General features: G+C 40.2%; 1 protein-coding gene across 1 annotated transcript in view; it reads left to right on the forward strand.

The window, feature by feature from the left end:
* The window catches only part of stk32c (serine/threonine kinase 32C), a 96,548-nt gene that overhangs the window by 14,480 nt on the left and 60,673 nt on the right, over nucleotides 1–21,395 (forward strand). The window contains exon 2 of the mRNA XM_030441328.1: nucleotides 14,718–14,773. Within this exon, the coding sequence (XP_030297188.1) occupies nucleotides 14,718–14,773 (56 nt within the window). The remainder of the gene's footprint in view (nucleotides 1–14,717; nucleotides 14,774–21,395) is intronic.

Genomic DNA, 21,395 nt, shown 5'->3' on the forward strand with positions numbered 1-21,395 from the left:
TCACACTGCTAGAATTGAATACAGAGTTGCACCGGCACACCCTTTGTACGTATCGCCCTGTCCTTGTCCAGTTATCAGTTGAGATCCATAGCTGAAATTGTCATGCCTGTAAAGACAATAAGCTCCGTAGAGCTCATGAATATTCATGAGATGCTCTGTTTAGAGAGCCTGCAATTAGGCTGTATTAGTGCTCTAGTGTACAAGGAGAAAATGATGATGATGGCGGCTCGGTGATGATAGTGATTTAAGTAAACAGATTCATCAAATGTGGCCTTCAGCAGGCTTCAGAGGCACTTTCGTGTTGTGTGGCTTTGATATTCAAGACAGCAAGGATTTGCTTTCACCCGTTACAGAGTTGTGACACATATAGTGTAGTGGCGTGGAAACTCAATGCAACTTATTCCTCTGACGTGTTTTCCAGTCTTCACCAAATACACTTTCATCTGTGAAAGAAACACCTCCAAGAGCCTGGTCTTAACACTTGAGACACTTGAAAACGAGCATGCTGCCAACGATGATGATTCAAGCCACCGTATTCTCTTTATTGCCATCCAAGGCACATGCAGCCATCTCTGTGCTGATCAAAAGAACATGTGAGTCCCCCCCCCCCAATCTCTTAATGAGAGTCCCATCAATAAAGATCAAAGACAATCAATACAAGGTCAAGATCAAGATGGCCTATAGTAAGTCTCTGTGATGACTTGAGAAATGGAGAATGCTAAAAGCAGAATGTCTTGGATTTACAATGAGTTGAATTTTCAGGTCTTCCTGCATCTGCCTCTTCAATGCATTCCATTGGATTCTCAATATCAAAGCCTCGAGTGTGTCCCAGTAACAGCTCTACTACTACAGACCGTGAAATATGGCTTACTACTGCGATAAAATATTCAGCAATCACGTTGGAGAAAAAGCTGCTGTAAAGCAAACATTTTTTTTTATAGAGCTGTTCTTACTTTGATCCTTGTGACGCTGTGTGGTCTCACATGCACAGTGAAGTGTCACATGCACTCAGTCTCTGATCCTCCAGCCAGTATCCGTGTAGAGATACTGAACTAGTGACACGAGAACTTGAGCAAAGTCTGTAGCCATCATCATATCCGGCGTTGCCTGCTGCTGATGTTATAAAGCTGCCAAGCATACAGCGTAGTGGTTATGTGCACCGTGTATGCAAATGGAAACCTGTCAGCGGAATCTGAGAAATAGCTTGTACACAGGCTGATAACATAGTACAGAGGCAGACGGTATAGGATTGGATTAGATGCAGAGGCGTATTCTCCATAGACAGAACAGGAAGGGATCGATGCTAGGAGGTTTTTTGATCCCAGTCCAATGGGCTTATCCACACAGGGTGCATTCACTGAGTGTGATTTCATGGCATGGTCCTACTCTAAATGTACCCTACATTAACATTTCAGAGTTCACTTTCTGTGCGCTGTGTCGAACTGCTTTACGCTTTGAAACAATAGAGCCATATTTTCATTTTACACTCAACCAATATATTAATATTCATTTTATTCAAACAAACTATTTATTTGGTGCCAGTTGTGATGTGCTTGGTGGTTGCACATTGTTTATGATAATGCAGAAGTTGTTATCAAATGATATCAACATCTGTGTGAAAGAATCTTAGTCATTTGATTGTAGCTATGGTCGACACAGAACTAAACCGACCATAACTACAGATGTACCAGTTCCAATACCTGAACTTTTTGTATCGGCCAATATGAATGAGGATCAGATACGAGTGTTAGATGTAATGTTATGGATGTGCTTGAGCTTGCAAAATTGGCTTGCCATTTGTGGATACAGGCTACTTATGCAGTAAAAAATCTATGAATAGGTGTATTGGATACGGCTTGGAAGTAGTATGGCCCTGTTTCTAATAAGTAAATTACATAGTATAGGAATGGTACATAGGTTCATGAACTCACCGATACCCAAACCAGCATTTTGGGTACTATCACAGGCATTTCCAATGCTGATACTGGTATCAGACCAAATCCTAAACTCAGCAAGTTAATTTGTGTTAGCAAAATCATGTTACTTACACATAATGTACTTGCGCATTATGTAGACACAGAGCATTTAGGATTCGTCTTGACTTGGAACAAAACCTCTTGGAAAATCTGGCTCTCCCTGCTTTGTGCATTGAGATTGTTCACCAGGCATTTGTTGAATTTTGGCTGTCCACCATTTCCCATTGGACAAGAAGCTTGTGTGAACAATTGCACCAGGAACGTGTTGATAAGGAGGGATGTTGAGAATCATTGGTACTCATGCATCTGGACCACAGCTTGATGAATAAATCAGTGGACTGATACTTCTGATGCAAATATAGTCATGGTCAAAAGTTTACATACACTCAATGAGTAAAGAACATTTATATCACAGCAGTCCAATGATTTCTACAACTCTCATTTATTTCTGTGATGAAATGAGAGCAACACAAAGTACTTTGTCACAAAAATCATTCATGAAGTTTGGTTCAATAATGAATTTATTAAAGGTCTTCTGAAAATGTGACCAAATCTGCTGAGTCAAAAATATACAAACAGCAACTTGAACGATCAAGAAAGTTGGGTGAATCAATGGTGCCTTGTAGCATGGCCTCTTAACTTCTTCTGAGTGATTATGATTGATTGTTTGGGCTGTCAGAAGATTGGGTCTTGGTTGCACGTAGGGGTTCCAACAGGCCAGTAATCCAAAACACACATCAAAAGTGCAAGAACTAATGTTTTGGAATGGCCTTCCCAAAGTCCTGACTTGAACCCTATCATGAACATGTGAACTCTGTTTTTTACAACTTTTGACCATGACTACATACTTCCACCATAAAACACTTAGAGGTTTCTTCTCACACTGTAAAATTTTCCTCCTGATTCACACTGTATCCTGGTCTCATATTAAATGGTCCAGCATCAAAAATGTTTGTACATGTCATGCATATATATGAAATGTATGCCAAAAAAATATAGTATTACCAGATTTAAAAATTCACAAATATTCTGGCAAAAACAATGAAGAACTAATATTTAAAACAATGTTCAAATATTTGCATATTTGTTAGTACTTTTAATGGAGTCTGTATGGTATGAAGTAAGCTGTTATTGCTAAAGCTATATTGGCACTGAAAAGAAGCATCCATAAAGAACTGTTTTAAATGCTTAAAATGTGCATTTTCAATGTTTACCAGTAGCACAAATAGGTGTGAGTGGATAGGTCACTCAGGTTTTTAAATGTACGCAGATGAAGAACTTCAATCTCTGTCTTTTTTCAATTCAGCCCTCTCAGCGAAACACTTTGACTCGTGAGCAAAATGAGCATGGTGAACCATGGCTCCATCGTATTAAGTGGTATCGCTCAGATCAATGTGCTCAAGCTCTGACATCAAAGGTATTAAGTTGCCCCCCATTAGGATAGTGCTTTGCCTCCTTCTCAGGCCCTGGTAGCATCCTGCAGCTCAGCGTGATGCATCCATTTCAGGTGACAGTGGAACCGTATCATTGGTCCACTTTATTGATCATGTGTCGTTTCTCTTCCAGTTAGATATAGCCTCTTTGGGGAACCTAGGGTGAAATTGGAGGCCAAATAGTGGAGAATGAGATGCTGTTGGTGGTGTTTTGATTTTCTAAGGAATGCATCAATAGTTAATCTCCTGTTGTCTGAGTGGTTTTACATTCAACTCAATTGAATTTGATGTATTTTCTCTACTCGATAACTGATGTGTTTTTGAAGGGCAGCTTGTTGGGTTTAGGGGAAAATGGGGGGTATGTTGTACTTCAATACTAAAAACATTGCAGAAAAAAAAGGAAGACAGTACATCTCCATTGTCGACTAAACGATGTAGATACCTTGAGATGGAACTAGTTAAACTCAGAAAACAAGGTGACACGTGAATATTTATGTTTGTGCTCTTGACCACACTGCAGCTACCCTTTTTTTAATCACACCTTGAAATACGTAAACTCCATCCAAATTCTCTCAAGCAAGTGACATTGCATAAATAACAAAAACTCACAACCTTGTAGCGGCAAGCATCTGTTTATAGTGAATCATGCCACAGCTATCTGAATAGCAGGTACTTGTGTATGAGTTGAACTCATAATTCATCAGCATCTGCGCTCTTGATGAATTGCCACTCCTCCTCCCCTCACACAACCCTCTTTGTGCCGGGAGCAGTGACTGTGATGGTGATTAATAAAGAACGTCTCATGAAAATTACATTATCTTGGAATTCATAATTAATGCCAAAATATGACTATAGCAAGTTTTGTGCCACACACTAAATTCATAAAAAAATGTTTTGTATGTGTCAGCATGTCCTCGCTCACAATGTCGGCCCATTTGCTGTCCTCTTTCCCCCATGTTACAGTAACGACTCTTGCTTGTCATGCTGCAGTTTCTTTTGATCTTTGAGAGATTGATTCCAACCCTGTCATCTGACTCTTGTTACGTGAGCTGTAGATTTGTTTTGTCTTGCTTTGTAAAAATTTGCATGTTGAAGAAAGCTTCTTTGTCTCTCCTGGCCCTCTGCAATTCAGTATTTCCCAGGGTATAATTAGCCAGGTTAATGATCTTGTTGCATAATGCATTTCTCATGGTCTTGAAGGTGTCCTCCACATGCTTCACCTTGTCTATCTTCCCCACTTCTCTCTTTTATTATGCAGTGTATTACATTTCTTATTCAGTTAACTGGAATCATTATCGAAATGAGCCAAGCTTTGGATCATGTTAAGTGAAGCCCCACTGTACCATTACCAGTGTTACCAGCTGGTTGTTGGTTTAGTTGCTCTCCTGATTTAGAAAGATGTAAGGGAGGATCCATCTCCCTTTGTATGACCACAGCTCTCATAGCCCCGAGTAGTGGAGAAACAATTAGGCGATTAATAGATTAAAGAACATTGATCAACAGTTTTGATAATCAGATAATTTAATGATTTATCAGGCACAATGCAAAATAGTGTCTGCTTCCAGCTTCATTCTAATGTGAAGATTATCTGCTTTTCTTTGTATATTGCAAATCGAATATCTTCAGGCTTTGTTCTGTCACTCAAACAAAAGAAGCTTGGAGATGTCACCTTAGGCTATGTTGCTATTGTATTGGGCATTCTTCAGAGTTCTGTAGCATTTTGTAGACTGCACAGTTGATCATAAAATAAACATTTACAAATGTTTTGAAAATGAAAATAATTGTCAATTGCAGCCCTATTGCTCCAGAGCGTTGTGCTGCAGAGCTATCTCTCCTCCTAATAATGAATGATATATAATCTATCTGTCAAACGTGTTCCTGTAAATTGTGCCAGTAATGAGAGGGCGTTAAAGACAAGTCGACAATTGATTAGAAGACACATCTGTATTAAATTATATAGAATTGTGGATTGATGGAGGCGCTAATTTAGTTGCCCCTTCATGCTAGAAACAAAAATCCAATATTCTTTCTCCATAGACAATAAGAGGTTACTGACAGCTGGAGCACTTTCATGGCTTGGATGGATGTGAAAAGGGGCTGCGTTTCAAATATCTTTGTCAAAAAGTTGTAGGCACAAGCCTTTGTCAGCTAGGAAGTACATTTATTTAATATAACAACATTTACAAAGCAAGGACACAAAGTATTTCACAAATTAAAATTGTTGAAAAATAAATGTTGTCCATTAAAAGAAAAGATGTGAAGTTACCAAGGACTCCCATGGTGTATTTTGGCCCAAAACCTCTATTAACAGAGCTTAGATTTAATAATACACATGGGTGGAAGTTAAATTTTAATATTACAATCTGCAGCATTAATCCTTTAACTCTGGAATTGAAATGGTTCAATTACGGACATAATTATGGCACCATGTCGTGTTCTTAGCTGCAGCCAGACCTGCACTGGCCATTGGGTAAACTCCTGGTGGAAATCGCCTGGGTTTAAACTGCAGAATCAAAGTGGAAACAACACAGGTCAGACTGCTTTACCCTCTGCTGCTGTTCCTACTAAGCAACTTTTTCTGATTAGATAAATACAAGAGTTTTTCAGTGAGAGCCGAAATTTCCCTCACATGGACACATAAACTGTCAGACCGTCTCAGACTCACACTTTCCCTGCCCCTTGACACGGGCTTTGTGCCAATATCAGCTCCTCCACAGGAGCCAATCACCCATTGAGGACCCCTGTCGAGCCCACTCAGCATATCATCCTGGTGTGTCAGCAGCTTCCAGCCCCCACAAAGGGAAAAGTATGTTGTCGGTCTCCCACTGTCCCCATGGTAGATCAGATTCTCTCACACAGCATGCTGCAGTTGTCTGCAGGGTTCAGTGATGGTCTTTAGTGCAGCATCCCCTGAAAGCTGAGATCCTACGTAGTGACTGCAGACACTATCCAACCGCACTCACCATCAACTTGCTGGTTTCTCTTGAGCATCACTTCACTGTGAAATGACACAAATTACAAATACCATCAGCGCTTGTTGACTTGGTTTATCTAATGGATGCCCTTTCTCCTTTAATCATTTGGCTTCCCACCTGCTGCAGCAGCTGTTCAGAAAAAAACATCCGAAGCTGGTAAAAGAAAAGTGCTGCATATCTAAGGACAGAACTAGAAAATATGTTATTGAAATGCAGGTGAATGGTTGGTTAGGGCTTGTGAATACACAGATGAAGAGAAAAACTTGAGTTCTCAGATGATGACTGTCAAGGCCAGTATTGAACGATCTGTACTGCCGTGAACCCCTATGTTGACTGAGCTGCAAACACTCTTCTGCTGTTTGATTTCAGCGGTCAGCCAGTCGAGGGACGCTCTGTGTTGTGATTTAAGTCAGCATAAAGCTTGTTTAACATTAAAGACCTACACTGCCTGCAACACATATCTGACTGGCACATGGGGGTTAAAAGAGAGTCTCCGATGCTGAAGCGATGGTTACAGGAAACGCCTTGTCCGCTCTAATTATCCCTTCAGAATGGAACAAGCCCCACATCTCTTTTCCCCCTTAATCTGAAGAGCAACTCCTTTCACCAAGCCAGTTTAAGGGAGGGGGGTACTTTTGTTTTGCTTCCCATTACTCGATGACTCATGCTGCGAGGAAGCACCAGCTCTGATACTGGTGACACTGATAGAAAAAATGGTTGAGGTGGATGGTTACTCGTGTCTGTCATTTAGAATCATTTTCCAAAGCTTCGATGGTAATTTAACAAATATTAGGTTGTTATTTTTTATATATATATCAACACATAGTCCTGGATTCCTTCCGTCTGACTCATATTTACAGTGTCTCCTAAAATTGAAGCAAGGTTCAGGGTTTATTTGTGAAAAGTATTGACTCACCTGTGGAGAAAGTCTGCAGTAGGATGAGCCTGATATTATATACTGATTATTTGACTGATATAAGATAAAACAAAAATGAACATGTAAAAAATCCAGAACTTGCTTTCAAGTATCAACAACAGAATTTATACTGTTATATAATGAATTCTAGGTAGTTCTGCAGAAGAAATTCAAACTCAGAATTTTAATATTTATGATATTAATGAGGTAGTAACTGAATAAACAAGCTGTTTTGAGAGGAAAATAAGGTCCCCAGAACACTGTTTGAAGCTAGAAAGGTGGCAGGGTCCGCCAAATATAAACAAAGTGAAACAGTATGAAATTGAGTTGTCCTTAAGGTCAGTTTGTTTATTCAGTTTATTTAATTATGAAAACAAAGATTAATTAATTAAATTTTTTTTAGGCATAAAATGAAGAATGAAGATTTTTTTTTTTTTTTTTGATGGTCAAAGTGGGAAACGAGGCCTACAAACATTAACAAAAAAATCATGCCAACCCACATACTCATGAGTGCTGCCATGCAGTACAATGTAAGTAATATGCTCCCTCAATATGTCGGGGAAGATGGATTTGTCCCGAGTTCACATGTAGGAATTCAGGCATCCATTTATACTTTTTCTAGTATGAGGTCAGACATTTTTGAACACAGCATGAGACACTTGATGAAGTGAGACGGCATAGATGATGGATTGAGTGTTTCTCCTGAGATTTCTGTCAGGAGCAGATCATTTTCGTTTGTCTGGAGGCTGCTGGAGCTCAGGGGTAAGCTGAAGTTTTACAGGTAAAGTCTGTTCAAGTGGAATCAAATTCATGACATCAGTAACCTTTTTGGCTGGAAAGTAACAACTTATCCAGCTCATTATTTAAAGCAACTATATATGTTACTTACATAACAGCTTAAGTCCTTAAGTCCTGTTAATGCTACAGTGTTTTGTAATAGAGTGAATGCAGCTCTGCCCCCCCATCACTTTTTTCTACACTATGTAACTTCAGTGAAAAGTTTTCAGCACTTAACATTGTTATAATGTAATGAGTTTTGTATGTAGTCAGCACCTACATTACATTTCACAAATTGTTACCGACCTGGGATTTGTACTTATGACAGTTTTGTTGCATCAGAAAATGAGGGCGGAGCCAAATTGCATAGAAATGAGAATTTCTACATAATGTTGCTTTAAGTTAAGCAACCTGTCAGTCTTCTTACTGCTGACCTACATGACTTTGCACATATAGCTGTAATGCCACAAAAATGGAGGCCCAGTAGTTGGAATAAAATTTGTCAAAAATTGTGACCCAAATGTGATCCTACTCTAGCTCCAACTATACACTGGATTATAATTTTGAAGGAATTTTTTGCATTGCCTTTCTTTCTTCTTTTTTTTTTTTTTTTTTTACTAAATACAGTTAAGTAAATAAGGGATAGATTGTCTATTGAAACCAGGTACCACTGAAGCTGATTGTTAGAGAATGATCGGACTGGACTTGCTCTAGGTTATACTGGAAGAGAACTTGTTAGTTAGATGTGTTCTTCAACCACTTCTCCTCAAACCACATCAAAAGGTGAAATTATTTCAACGGCCATGCTGGAAGGATGGACATCATGATAATCATTTAAAATTGGGGATAATCCGCAGATTATCGCTCCTGCAAGCATTCATAAGGTTGCACATGTTTGTCACATGAGAGGTGCAGATATTGTTATGTGAAAAATGGACAAAACAGCTTACTTTCTCACCTCGGCACACTTCACCAATCGCTGCACAAAGTGGGTGTGAATATTGGATTGTCCCTGCCCCTCCCCATCAATCACAAGCTCAGAAAGGTATGAAGAGAGTGGGTTTTCAAAGCAGTGCAACTGTCCGCTAATCACTCCTGTTATAGAATACTGCCACTCAACATGTGCTGCTCAACATAACCTGTGTTAACATTAATCTTAATGTAATGGGAAATGTCAGCATGGGATGGGAGCCAGAAGGAAATGCATCGCCATTCTCATGTGAAAGAGTAACTGCTGAATCTGTGAACCCACCATGCTGTATATACAATTCTCTCCACATTTCTCTTTATCCCTTTTAATACCAAACGGATAGCGATGTTGATGGTACAGTGTCTCTGTTTGCCAGCACCAGGGTGCCGTCAGAGCCATGCCATATGAGAGGATTAGCCATGTACAAAAGACTGAGCATAGAGAATCCACTCTGGATTAGTCTATCTTCCAGACACAACATGCAAACCACACCTTGTGTCTATTGTCTGATGGCAAAAAATATTGTGAGGTTTCCCTCCTCGTTCAGCCTGGGGTGCATAGGTTAGCTAGCAGTGGGTCTGCCTGGAGGAGCCCAGCATGTGCTTTCTTCACTCATGATCACTCCTTGTCGACATGGACAGGAGACTGAGCAGATCAGGATGTGAGCCTCAGAAGCTGACTGACTTTTAAGAAGGAGCTGCGCGAGTTAGCGTCATGCCTGCTGTGATCACATCTGCCTGCAGGCACTGCTGCACACACACACACACACACACACACACACACACACACATACACACACAAACAGAGGCAGAGTTCTCCATCAGTAGCACAGATGATTTAGAGGAGGGCAGCCAGTGGTAGCCAATCAGCTCATCAGCCCACATCCCACATTATAGTACGTGCTGTACATGGTAACATGGTGATGGATTTCTCTTTCTTAAATCATGACCAAAGTACTCTTTAGGTATATAAGTCTAAACCCTTTTTACATAAACCTAAGCACCAATGCATTTTTTATTAAGGCCTAAAATAGGCTTTTAATTAAAGTGTTTTTAACAAGCTGTAACAAGGGACAGTTTAGGCCAACAGACTATTATGTCAACTGGCAGGTAGATTGACTCAGCTGTAGCTAATTACTGGTAATTCTTCAAATTGGTGCAGCAACAAAAAATAAATATTGGCTTCTCTTTGGATGCTCTCTGCAGTATCTATGCTAGTCACACTAAATACTGTTTTGTTAAAGAAATAACACCATTCTGTGTAAGATTAATGTTTGAAAAAAACATGAAGAGTGGGCTATGTCCAGGCCTGGGTCCAACATCAGTTATTTATTAACACATTCACTTCTCCCTATATAATGGACACCAAATCATTTATGCAATAGTGATGGTAAGTGTTTTGGACCCTTGTTTATCATCATCAATGTGTGTCATCACTGACAGGTGTGTCACTCAGTAGTTAATTTCACATCTGTCAAATGCAGAGCATTGCATTGTGGGATTGTTAGCCAAAAGGGCACGGACACTACTTTTTTTTTTTTTTTTAGTTTTTCAAGAGCTCCATATAGTGGATACATTTACACACTTGGACACAATTTGGACACTCAAATGTGATGATGGACAGTAAATATACTGCACTATTGAGTAAAGAAGAAGTGATGACACACACAGCCCAGGTTATTACCTCAGGTCACTTTCAGAATGAGCCCCAAGTAAGAAGCATTATTTTATGTGATTATATTAATGTAGGAAAAGGATACATTTAATGTAATATTATGTTGTTCATATTATATACAGCCAGGGCTTGACGCTTAGCATTTTCCCAAGTAGCACGTGTGCTTTTAGGGGCACGATGAAAAGTTACCAAGCTGTAAAAAAAATAAATAAATGAAGGTCCAGCTGCTTGCTTCTGCGCTTTGCAGTACTTACAATACATTAATTCGTTTTCGTAAAGGAGCCACCGGAATGTTTTCTGCCAGTCAGCATTAAACCTGTACTTTTTACGGCTGGGAATGGTAGCGTTATCACCTGCTCCTCCGGTTTCTTCAGTCACGTCAGCTTCTTCATCTAACTCTAATTCTTCCCCGTCCACAATTTCGGCCTCGGTGCCTGGGTCCACAGCTTCTGGCTCTGTCGGCCTTTTAAAATAATCGCTGATGTGCTTCATAGTTCATACGTTTTGTTTTCGTATGTTTGGCTTCGCCTCGTTACCATAGATGCTCCCTCTGCCTTTAACCGCCTTCTGTAGCACATCGGCAAGCACACTCACTACGTGTAAATCACGTATTTTTTCTTTTTCAGCTGAGGCTGCATTCAAGTGCACAACCGGCCACAACCTCCAAACGTCAGCAACACATCATTAAACATTTATTGAACAGTAAAATTCGGTTGTCGCACACGTGCTACTAATTGCATATCACATTTCGCACTGAACTATTTTTTTCTAGCATTTGCGACAAGGTGCTCGCACTGTCGAGCCCTGTATACAGCAGAAAATCATTCAGTGTCTTTACCAGTTGCAGTATTGTTTAGACAATTGTGATTTGATAGGCTGTTTTCGTCAATTTGATCAGCCCTACCATATAGCTGAATCAACACCTCTTTGTTAATGCACCACATAATAATTAAGTGTCTGTCAGGGCTGTTCTTTGCTCGCTGAGACTATTTCCTCTTAATGATCTTTAAAACTCATCTCATCTCATCCAACCACCCTCCCTCTCAGGAACTGGTTTAAACCGGTACCACACACAGGATGTTTCCATCACCCAGCAGAACACATATCCATTGAAGAAGGCCATGAGCCAAAACACCTAACTCTGCCATATTGATGTAACAAAGTAAAGTAAGATGAATGATTGCAGTGCTGTGAGCTGTGTGTTTTCTGAAATAAGACTCCTCTGATGTTTGCCTTTGCTCTGATGTTCTGGCTAGATAAGTTATAATTCCACTTGAAGCATTTTCATTTGGCGATCACGTGCCTTTCTTCTTCACATGTGTTAATTTGCACAAATTCAAGCATGAAATAGTTGATCTCTTGATTAGTGGCATTGTTTAAAGCGTCCAGTTGTCTGTTTAATTGTTGAGTTATGATGAAAGAATGTAGACATTTTTTTTAAAACAAAAAGAAGGAAGCTATTTGAATAGATGATATCACTGTCTGTATAATAGAGCCTTAGTGCATTTACGGGAATACAAAATCATGCAGCAGGCATTATGTTATGTAGAGTGTCCTTGCGTTTCATTGTTCAAAATACAGTTTTGTTCTCTCCCGTGGTGTGGAACTTTCAAGCTGTTTTTTATGGTGGCTGGGAGGTGCAAACCAAAATTACAAAATGTGAAACACTTTTACGAAGCTTGAGACAAATTTACATTTTGGAAAAAATGTTTACATATCATAAAACAAAACTGCATTACCAAAACAAATTTACATTTCAGAAAACAAATTTACATTTCAGAAAACAAATTTACATGATACAAAACACTTTTATAAACACCGAGACAAATTTACAAGTGGTGAAACACTTTTACAAGTCCCAAAACAAATTTACAAATAACATCAACCGGAAAGGGAATGTACCAACTCCGGGGTTGAACCGGAAGTGATAACCCGGCAGCGGACAATTCGAGTTTTTGTTGTTGTTGATGTTGATTCTAATGGAAAATATACTTTAAGTTCTATATATTCCAAAAGCTATGACTTGACCATATCAATCCAATGTACAGCACAGCCACAAAGTGTTGGGACAATAATATGGTTTGTATTGTTTTGGTTCTGTACTCAGGCCCATTGGATTTTAAATGAAACGATGACTATTAGGTTGAATTGCTGATTTTCAGCTTCACCAGTTTTTGAGTGTTGAAATTAGCGGTGTGGCTCTAGGGATAGCAATCATCAGTCGGTGGAACCACTACCAACTGAAATATTAGACAGATTGCTCTCAAATTTAGTGCAGACATTCAAGCTTCTGAGAGAATGAATCCTGTTGACTTTGGTTGTCCGACCATTCTTTGTTCCTAAACCACTGTGAGGGTAGTTCCTGAGGATGAATTGTATCAATTTGGTGACCCTTTGGTTTTTAACTCAAAACCTGCAAATAAATGACATAACCATAAATTTTTTGTGCTACCTAGCATATGTTAGAAAGCTTACACACTAAACTAACATGCAGGGTTTCCGTAATGCATAAAAACAATTCATGCAGACCACTGATTAGTGCTGTGCGATATGGACAAAACTTTATATCTATCTTCTTGCTGTCTCTGTACTGTTTTTCATGTCGTGTCTTTAAGTGGTAGAAAAGATTAGATGTAACAACTTGTTAGCGGCATGTTTTGCAGATTCACGTTGTCTGGTCGGTGTCTGATTACGGCTCCCCCTTTTCGGCTCAGCTTCTTGGGGTTCTGCTTCTGTATCTGCATCTGATGTAACGTTACTAGTCATGTTATTTTCGTCTTCCATGGGGCTCTCCTCCGTCTCCGCCATGCTGCTTTGCCTCTGTATACTCCCGAGCGACCGGTGCCGTAAACAAGTCCTTGTGGGTGACGTAAAAATGCTACCACAAAGCAGTAGCGTTGCTGCAGTTACATTCGCCTTCATACAATGAACTTGTTTTGAACTCAAATTTGGAAATCCAACGGTCATTCCGGCGTTGAGTTGTGCTTTACACGCCGTATTAAATCACAACCGTAGTGTACGTTAACGTTAGTATATCAACAGTGTTAAACAAGTAGCCTACATGTTAAAATTACGATATAAGCAACAGAGGGTTATATCCTACGTAGACATTTTTATATCGCACTATGATATATATCGTAATATCGCACAGCTCTACCACTGATGACGTGCATCACCAAGCAGACGACCTGGGAATGAGACTTGGCTATCAACTGTCTTTCTCCAGAAGTGCTTATTCAACCTTTTAATAGAATTTAATTTGTGCTTGTAGGAAATTATTTTCACTGGACAAGTAATACTGGACAGATTTAAATATGTCAGACTTCAACAGATTTTCCTGTTATATAAAACGGTAATGACTCCCATGTAAGCATTGCCAGAGCATCTTTGCATGCTAATGTTAGGAATTTGTATATTGTTGAATTTGTATAAGTACAGCCCCACTGAGCATAACTGCAGAGTCTTCATCTTGTTATGTAGGACTATGCAGAAGGAAAGGGATCTCATGCCTGCAGGCAAGTAAAATTGGGGACTTCTTTAAGGCCAAACAGAATGTTCTTCCTCAGCTGCCCTCAATTCACCTGAGCCTATGTTTCCAAAGACAAAAAAACAAAAGCCCTTGAAGCATTCAAGAAGTGAGCATCACTTGTGAGTTTTCTGCCGATGTGTGTGGGACATAAACTTCAGCCTATTACTGATTATACAGGATTTTCAACTATTAAATGTTACAGCTTCATGTTAACTTGTCCAATTAATTTTTGACTCTTGAAAGTGGGATACTAGACTGCAGTTCCTCCAGTGTTCACCTTCATATTACTTAGTCAGCACCTGATAGTTATTGTGTCCTTTTTAACTGAAATGTTCCAGTCGGCAGAGCCACAACAACAGCAGACGTGATACTTTATGATTGCACTACATGTTCCCTGTTTTAAAATGTATCCAAACTCATGCTGACAGATTCTTTCTCTCTCTCTGTTCCTGTCTCTTTCTTCACAGTGAACTTTGACCACTTCCAGATACTGCGGGCGATTGGGAAAGGCAGCTTTGGAAAGGTAATGTAACCTTCTTTTTTTTCATGCAGTGGGTGTGTATGTTCTGTACCTTCAATTACCCTGCATAGTCATTATCTCCGCTGAAGAATCGGATGAGGCCAGGCCATAACTGCCTGTGAGAGATTACACTATAGTCCACATGGTGCTTAAAAGATAAATAATTTTTCTATTTCAATAATAGTTATAAATACAGCTTATGTAATTCTTTCTATAAAGTCACTTTGAGAAGAGCTAATTTACTTTTCAAGTCATGTCAGCCAACCTGTTGGGAGTTTTGACCCCACGTCTCCATTTAATTACAGAGCAGTACAATACTGTGGCTGCATTTGTCACCATGCTCAATGGTTGGGCTGAGTACAGAAGGAAGAGAAACTTGGTGGTTGTGAATGTGTGTGTTTGTGTGAGAGAGAGTGTGTATGTGCCTGCTGCATATTGTGAAACCAAATTACCGCAGTTCTTTTCAACCCAGTCTCAGGTGCCAATATCATCACTGGTGGCCATTGTTGATAAAACAGACATTTTGGATTAACTTGGGGGCCATTTGTTAGTTGAAGAATTCGTTTGTGCTCATATTGAATGCCTGCATGAGTCTTCAATAATGAATTCAGTGTGTGTGTGTGTCGGTACACAATTGGGCTCTGGAGATTGGAATAGTTTATCTTCATTTTGAATCCCAAATATCACGCTTAATATTTGTTCATTATACTCGTGTCTGTGCACGACTTTGTAAATTCTTTCTGCTTTGCTCCTCTGAAAACACAATCTTTTTTCAAAAACATGTCCCCCTGTTATATGGAAAGTCATTGCCCAATGCTGAATACATTACCATGTGAATTTATGTTAATTTTTACTTATTGCTTTGTTCCCTCAAGCTGCTGTCACTTTTCTTATAATACTGAAGGGAACCCGCAGTAAGCTGGGGAATACACTACATGCAGGTCTAGCTTTAGAGACCGAAGCAGGGCAACCCAAATGTTTTGAATAATGATTTACACTCACTCCCCACTCCTAGATGCCACATGTAAATACATGCTCATTCATGTTTTTTTTTCTTTTTGAAAATTAAAATAACTTGAAGTGAGTTGCTGTTTCTTTCTGGGCACTTAAATGCCTTATGCATAAGACAAGAGAAGCCAACCGCTCCACCCAAGAGGCTGGGAAAAGAGACACAGTTCCTGTCTGAGAGTTGGCTCCCAGTTATGCAATATCAGTAACACAGTCATGTTTGCGCACACTTTAACAAGACACGTGCATGCACACACAGACAAACTGTGCTCGCACAGTCAGACAGATGCTCATGGAGACGTCCAGATAAAGTTTGTCCTTGTCGGAGGTCATCCTGTCTGTGTTTTCTGGCCCACTGTGGCCTCACTCTGTGTTCCTGCTGTTTCGGAATACTTAACAGCATGAGTCTTAAGCGTCCTACTGAACATAGAGAGGCCTGTGTCGGTTTGTGTGACATGTAGTTGGATATAAAACTAGAGGGGTAAACCATGATCTCTAAAACAAACAATTTTTCTTTTTTAAAAGAGTACCTAAATTAGTGTGTGTGTGTGTGTGTGTGCGCACTTGTGTGTGTGTGTGTGTGTGTGCACGTGTGTGTGTGCACGTGTGTGTGTGCACGTGTGTGTGTGTGTGGTTGAGAGAAATGCAAAGAGTGAAGGACAGAATCAGCCACAAACAAAGGAGAGACGTTTACATCACGTTGTGAAGCATGATCCGTATATTCCAGCTTATGTAGGTGCTCCAATAAAATGGGTTCATGCTTTGCAGTATTGTAGATGAGTGTCTGTGTGCATTTGTGAATGTGAGAAGATGTGTGTTTTGGGGCTCGTTCTTGCACAGCGTGAAGCCGAGAGGTAGATTGAAGCTGAGAAAGGGGCGGCCACCTGCCAGAGGAGAGGCAGAAGAAAGCTCCTCTTCCAAAATCCATCTGTAAACAGGGCTGACGCTGGTTTTACTCTGCTCTTCATCACCTTCTCTGTATCTCCTCTTTGATATACATTCTGAATAAGAGTTGGTATCTTCTCTCTACCACCATTTTTTTGGCTTTCACTCTTTTAACACCGGAGCTTCTCTGTGCCTTCTAATATTACAATTTTTCTAAATTTTCACTGACCGGATCTACTGTTAAACACTGTTTCCACATTAATATGAGGGTCTTTCTTAAGGTCTGTATTACAAAAATTTTATGTTATGAGTGTAAAAACACACTCACTGCCTCACCTCGTCTCTTTCCGCTTTGCTCACACCCAAGTAGCCCAAAAATCACACCTCGTGTTTTTTTTATTTTTCCACCCACAAAATGTGTTTCACAACAGCAAGAAAGCTGCATGTGGAGGAGGCTTGCCGTTAATGATTTAGCCTGTCAGGACCAACGTGGTAGCGAATGACATCGCACCAACCAGGTGTGCTTACAAGCTTTTGTGAAACAACAGCATAAATAGGCATATAGTATAGTGGAAAGGTCGGATCACAATCATTGCATTTACAGGAGGGACACGAAACTAGAGAACACCTCCTTCTTGCTGTGTTTTTCTTCAAAGCATGTGTTATTGTCAGTAGATGGACGGGGTAGAGCGAGGGCAGATTGTCCACTAGTTAATCGATCGCTGACAGCAATGTTCTGTCAGCCAGATAATAAAAATAGAAATAGGAAAAACTAAAATGGGTGGCCAAATATACTTGGGCAGACGCCTAGGAAATGTCTTTGTGTGGGAAACGCTGCCTAACATACACTGAACTGAGTGAGCTATCACACAGTCAATATGCACATTTATACAAGTTGTTCCAATTTCAGTGTTATCCAGTGGGAGAATTGACCCTAGTTTCCATTCCCAGTGCATCTGGCTCATCCCCAGTCTCAGACTCAAACATGACAGATATATCTTGGAACCACTCGAACTAGATGGCCTGTCCTGACAGGCACAAGCACAGATTTCATTCCAATTAAAGGCCTTACGTCTTCAAAACCATGTCCGGAAAAGGCAAATTATGGTCTGAAAAGTTGTTGAGTTACACAATGTTTCCCCTTTTTTGGGATAAATCCCCTGAGACTTTTCTGTTATATCAGCACAGGTACCTCTCTCCCTCCCTTCTTCTCCTTTTAATAAATCAGGCCTAGTTTCACTCTCTATCCCCTTCTGTTTCTCTCGCGATTCAATCCAAGGGTATTATCTGGGCTCGACAGTAAGGAAGCCTGTGTTGGCAAAGCAATGTAGTATTATGAAGACTAAAATATAGCATTATTATTATTATTTGAATTCCAGGTACAGCCTCTTTTTACGTTTTCCTCTGATGTTTTGGAGAATCTGTTCTCTACCAGGTGGGGGTTAAGAGTGATGGTAGAAGGGTGTGATTATCTCCACAGCAGTGGAGGATATAGCTCATTTGTAACATGTCTGCTAGAGGGGTTGATGGCCATATACAACACCAGAGTCGGGATAATTGCCTGCTCCCCTGTTGGGCTCTTTCTTTTCCTCTACCTGTTCCCCATGAGCATCATACTTTTGCCCCCCATTGTCACTCCATCCTCTCAACCCGAGATGTATAGGTGATCCTGTTTCTGCCACAGGGCTCATTAAGGCTTCTCGAGGGAGACATGACAGTCATTGGCGCTGACAGCAGTTTAGTGACAGCTCCGTAATGCCAACAGTCAGATGGACAGGTAAACAGCTAAACAGCGAGAGGAGAGCGCGAAGGAAGGCGGATGGAGAGAGACAGGGAAGGTCGGAGGTCGTGCTGGAGCTCAGCTGGTAGCCTCCACGTCCTCATACTTTCAGCCACACACACACACACTTCAGTGGGAATAAATGTCCTCATTAGGCCAGAGTGTGATGAAAGTAAAAAGACAGACGAGTGGAGACAGGCGCTGGAAATAAATGGGAGTGGAAGAGAGAGGAAGATGATACAGCAAAGGGGAAAGGACAGCGATGGAGGCTGTGACACCCTCATCATATCGGGGGAAGGTACCGGCATCTGTGGAAAGGTCAAGAGATGATGAAGCCTTTGCTCGCGTTTTCTCTCTCCTTTAGCGCTGCAGAGCTCCCAGGCAGCACACTGAGAGTCCTCCTGCCTTTAAAGACTGACAGTTGAGCCTCATCTTGTTCTTAAGGACTTCTCCCTCCTCTATAGCTTCGAGCTCTAGGTGTGAAGAGCTCAGAGGAGAGTTGGTTTTGTAGAATGCAGCTTTGCAGCACAGCCCAGCCGCAGTGTAGCCCTCGGCAACCTATTAGCCTAGAAAATGTATGCTCTTCCATTACACTTCACATCTTTAGGTTTCACAGCACAAAGCTTCACTGCATAGCCAGTAGAAAAAGGAAGAGCCATATGGTTAAAATAGCTTCAGGACTGATAAAGCTGCTCTAACACAACCTCCGGAGAGCTCAGAAATCCTGAAATGCCCCATTTTCATTTACCCTTCTCTTTTCGATTTAAAATGACAGTTCAAATTCAGAAATCTAGGAAAAATAGGACATTTGGGGGCGTTAATATCAACATTCCTGCCAAGAAAATAAAATGTACATGGTAGAAAATAAGAATGGCAGCAATTCTGCGAGCCAGAAAAGATGACCTTTAAAATTTTCACCGCTGTCTGCATCTTGTTTAATCGATTTCCAAGTATGCCAAAGTGTGTCTTTGTACTTCCTGAGTATTCTAACTTTGCAGCTAATATTAATGTTAAATTCTTACTTGTCTTCATTATTATTCCATCCACACTTCCGCAGAGAATACCACAGACTTTCAGTATTCACATGTTCAGAATCATTATTATTATTATTATTAACTTCCCTGCTTGTATTAGCCAGAAAGACAACAGAGTGTTTTGTTCCACCTACATCTTTTGATATCTGCGCAGCTCCATGGAGAATGAATTGAAAAATGTGAGTGTCCAGCATTTTCCTTATGAAAAGGTTACATTTACTGATTAAAATCTGATACAGAGCTATGATAAAATGACTCATAAGAATACCATCAACCTGCAAACTGCAAGTGCCTTTTTATCATCAGTGCAATCGCCCTAGGCTGGACATCAGAAAAGATCAGTGGCATGAGTGGCTGCCTGTTGCCAACATTAATCAATAAGTCCAACAGAAAGGAGTGTTATTGTCTGTTAGCTACCTTCCCTGAACAGTGATTATCCTACCATAGCTTAACCTAACTAGCCTGAAGCAGTGTGTATGGAGTTGTGGTCAGCTTGTTTTTTTTAGCCTTCTCTAAAACCAAATTAACAAGAGCAAAATGGTTCGGAATTGATTATAATGTGTTTCTCTGACGTAAGATGTAATCGTTGCGACCGCACAGATCCCACTGTGCCGTGTTTCTGCTGTGATATGGTTGCCGGAGCAGATTGTGGCCATTCTAGCCCAGGCTCCTTCTACCGGCTATGCTACGACTCTCCGCTCTGCTCCGCAGAGAATACGCGCCAAGTCTGCTTTTCGATGGAAGCAGCCACAGCCACGTCAATCTGCACAGAGCAGATCCAGCCAGACAGGAACTCAAGATAGTGGAACGACATAATGCATCCAGTCAATTTTTAACACATTGTTAGAATTTTCGAAACATCCTGTGCTGACTTGAAACTACAGCACAGCAAAGTCAAAAACATAAATTGAAAAGAACTGACAGATAACAAAATAGTGTAGCCTACTTGACCAGAGTAGAGTTACAAAAAGCAAGGAAAAAGAACACAATCTGAGCAAGTCAACAATATCAGGCAGCTTCTGAAACACTCATAGTGCGATATGAAGTCACAGCTGAACAGGGATATAAAAGAACGAAATAACAGACCAACCAAACATTATTATTACCTCATTATAATGCCAAGGCTGACTAGCTTTATACTCCAAGAATACTGCTGTTACTTTTGCTGCCTTCAAGTGCAACACATGAACTTGTTACTACATGGGAAGTCATACACACGTTATGTTTAGTGTTTAAGTAATTCAATTGTAGGAAAATTGCTGCCAGGCAATGGCCTCTAGTGGGCACAGAGGTTACCAATTTAATAATGTAGTGAGCAGATTATGTCATGCAGAAAATGCATAATGGCAGAAGAAAGAAATGAAGACGTTTGCATTTTCAACATTTTACTCAGACATCTTATAAACCTATAAGGAAAAACGTAGCTCTGTAGTTTACCATCGACCAAAAAATGAACTGCCATGTGACACATGAAGTCAGAACTTTTAGAAAATGTCTAAGATGGACTCTATGGACTCTTCCCCTGGACAAGGAAAACAAGACTACATATGAAGGCAGCATGTATTTCCATCTTCTTCTTTTAAATGGATCATTAAAGGTCCAGTATGTAAGACGGTTTTCTCATTCCCAACAGTATTCATTCCGTTTAGCAGAATATCATGTGTGAAACCATTAAGTGCATATTTAAGATTTTTCTACTGGATAATAATTTTAATATGAAACATCAAAAAGTTAATCAGTTGCTTTTTTTTTTTTTTTTTTTTTGCTAGCCCATGGAGCTAATGTTGTCTTGATTGCTTAATTAACTAGATACAGCTGATATACAGAGTTAAGGTGGATGTTCTTTCTTTCAGGGTTTTAAATCAAGGTCCCAGATTTCAAGAATTGGAGAGTTTCGACTTTATCGTCATTGTTAACT

This window comes from Sparus aurata, chromosome 15 (assembly GCF_900880675.1).
Source record: "Sparus aurata chromosome 15, fSpaAur1.1, whole genome shotgun sequence".
Classification (NCBI taxonomy): domain Eukaryota; kingdom Metazoa; phylum Chordata; class Actinopteri; order Spariformes; family Sparidae; genus Sparus; species Sparus aurata.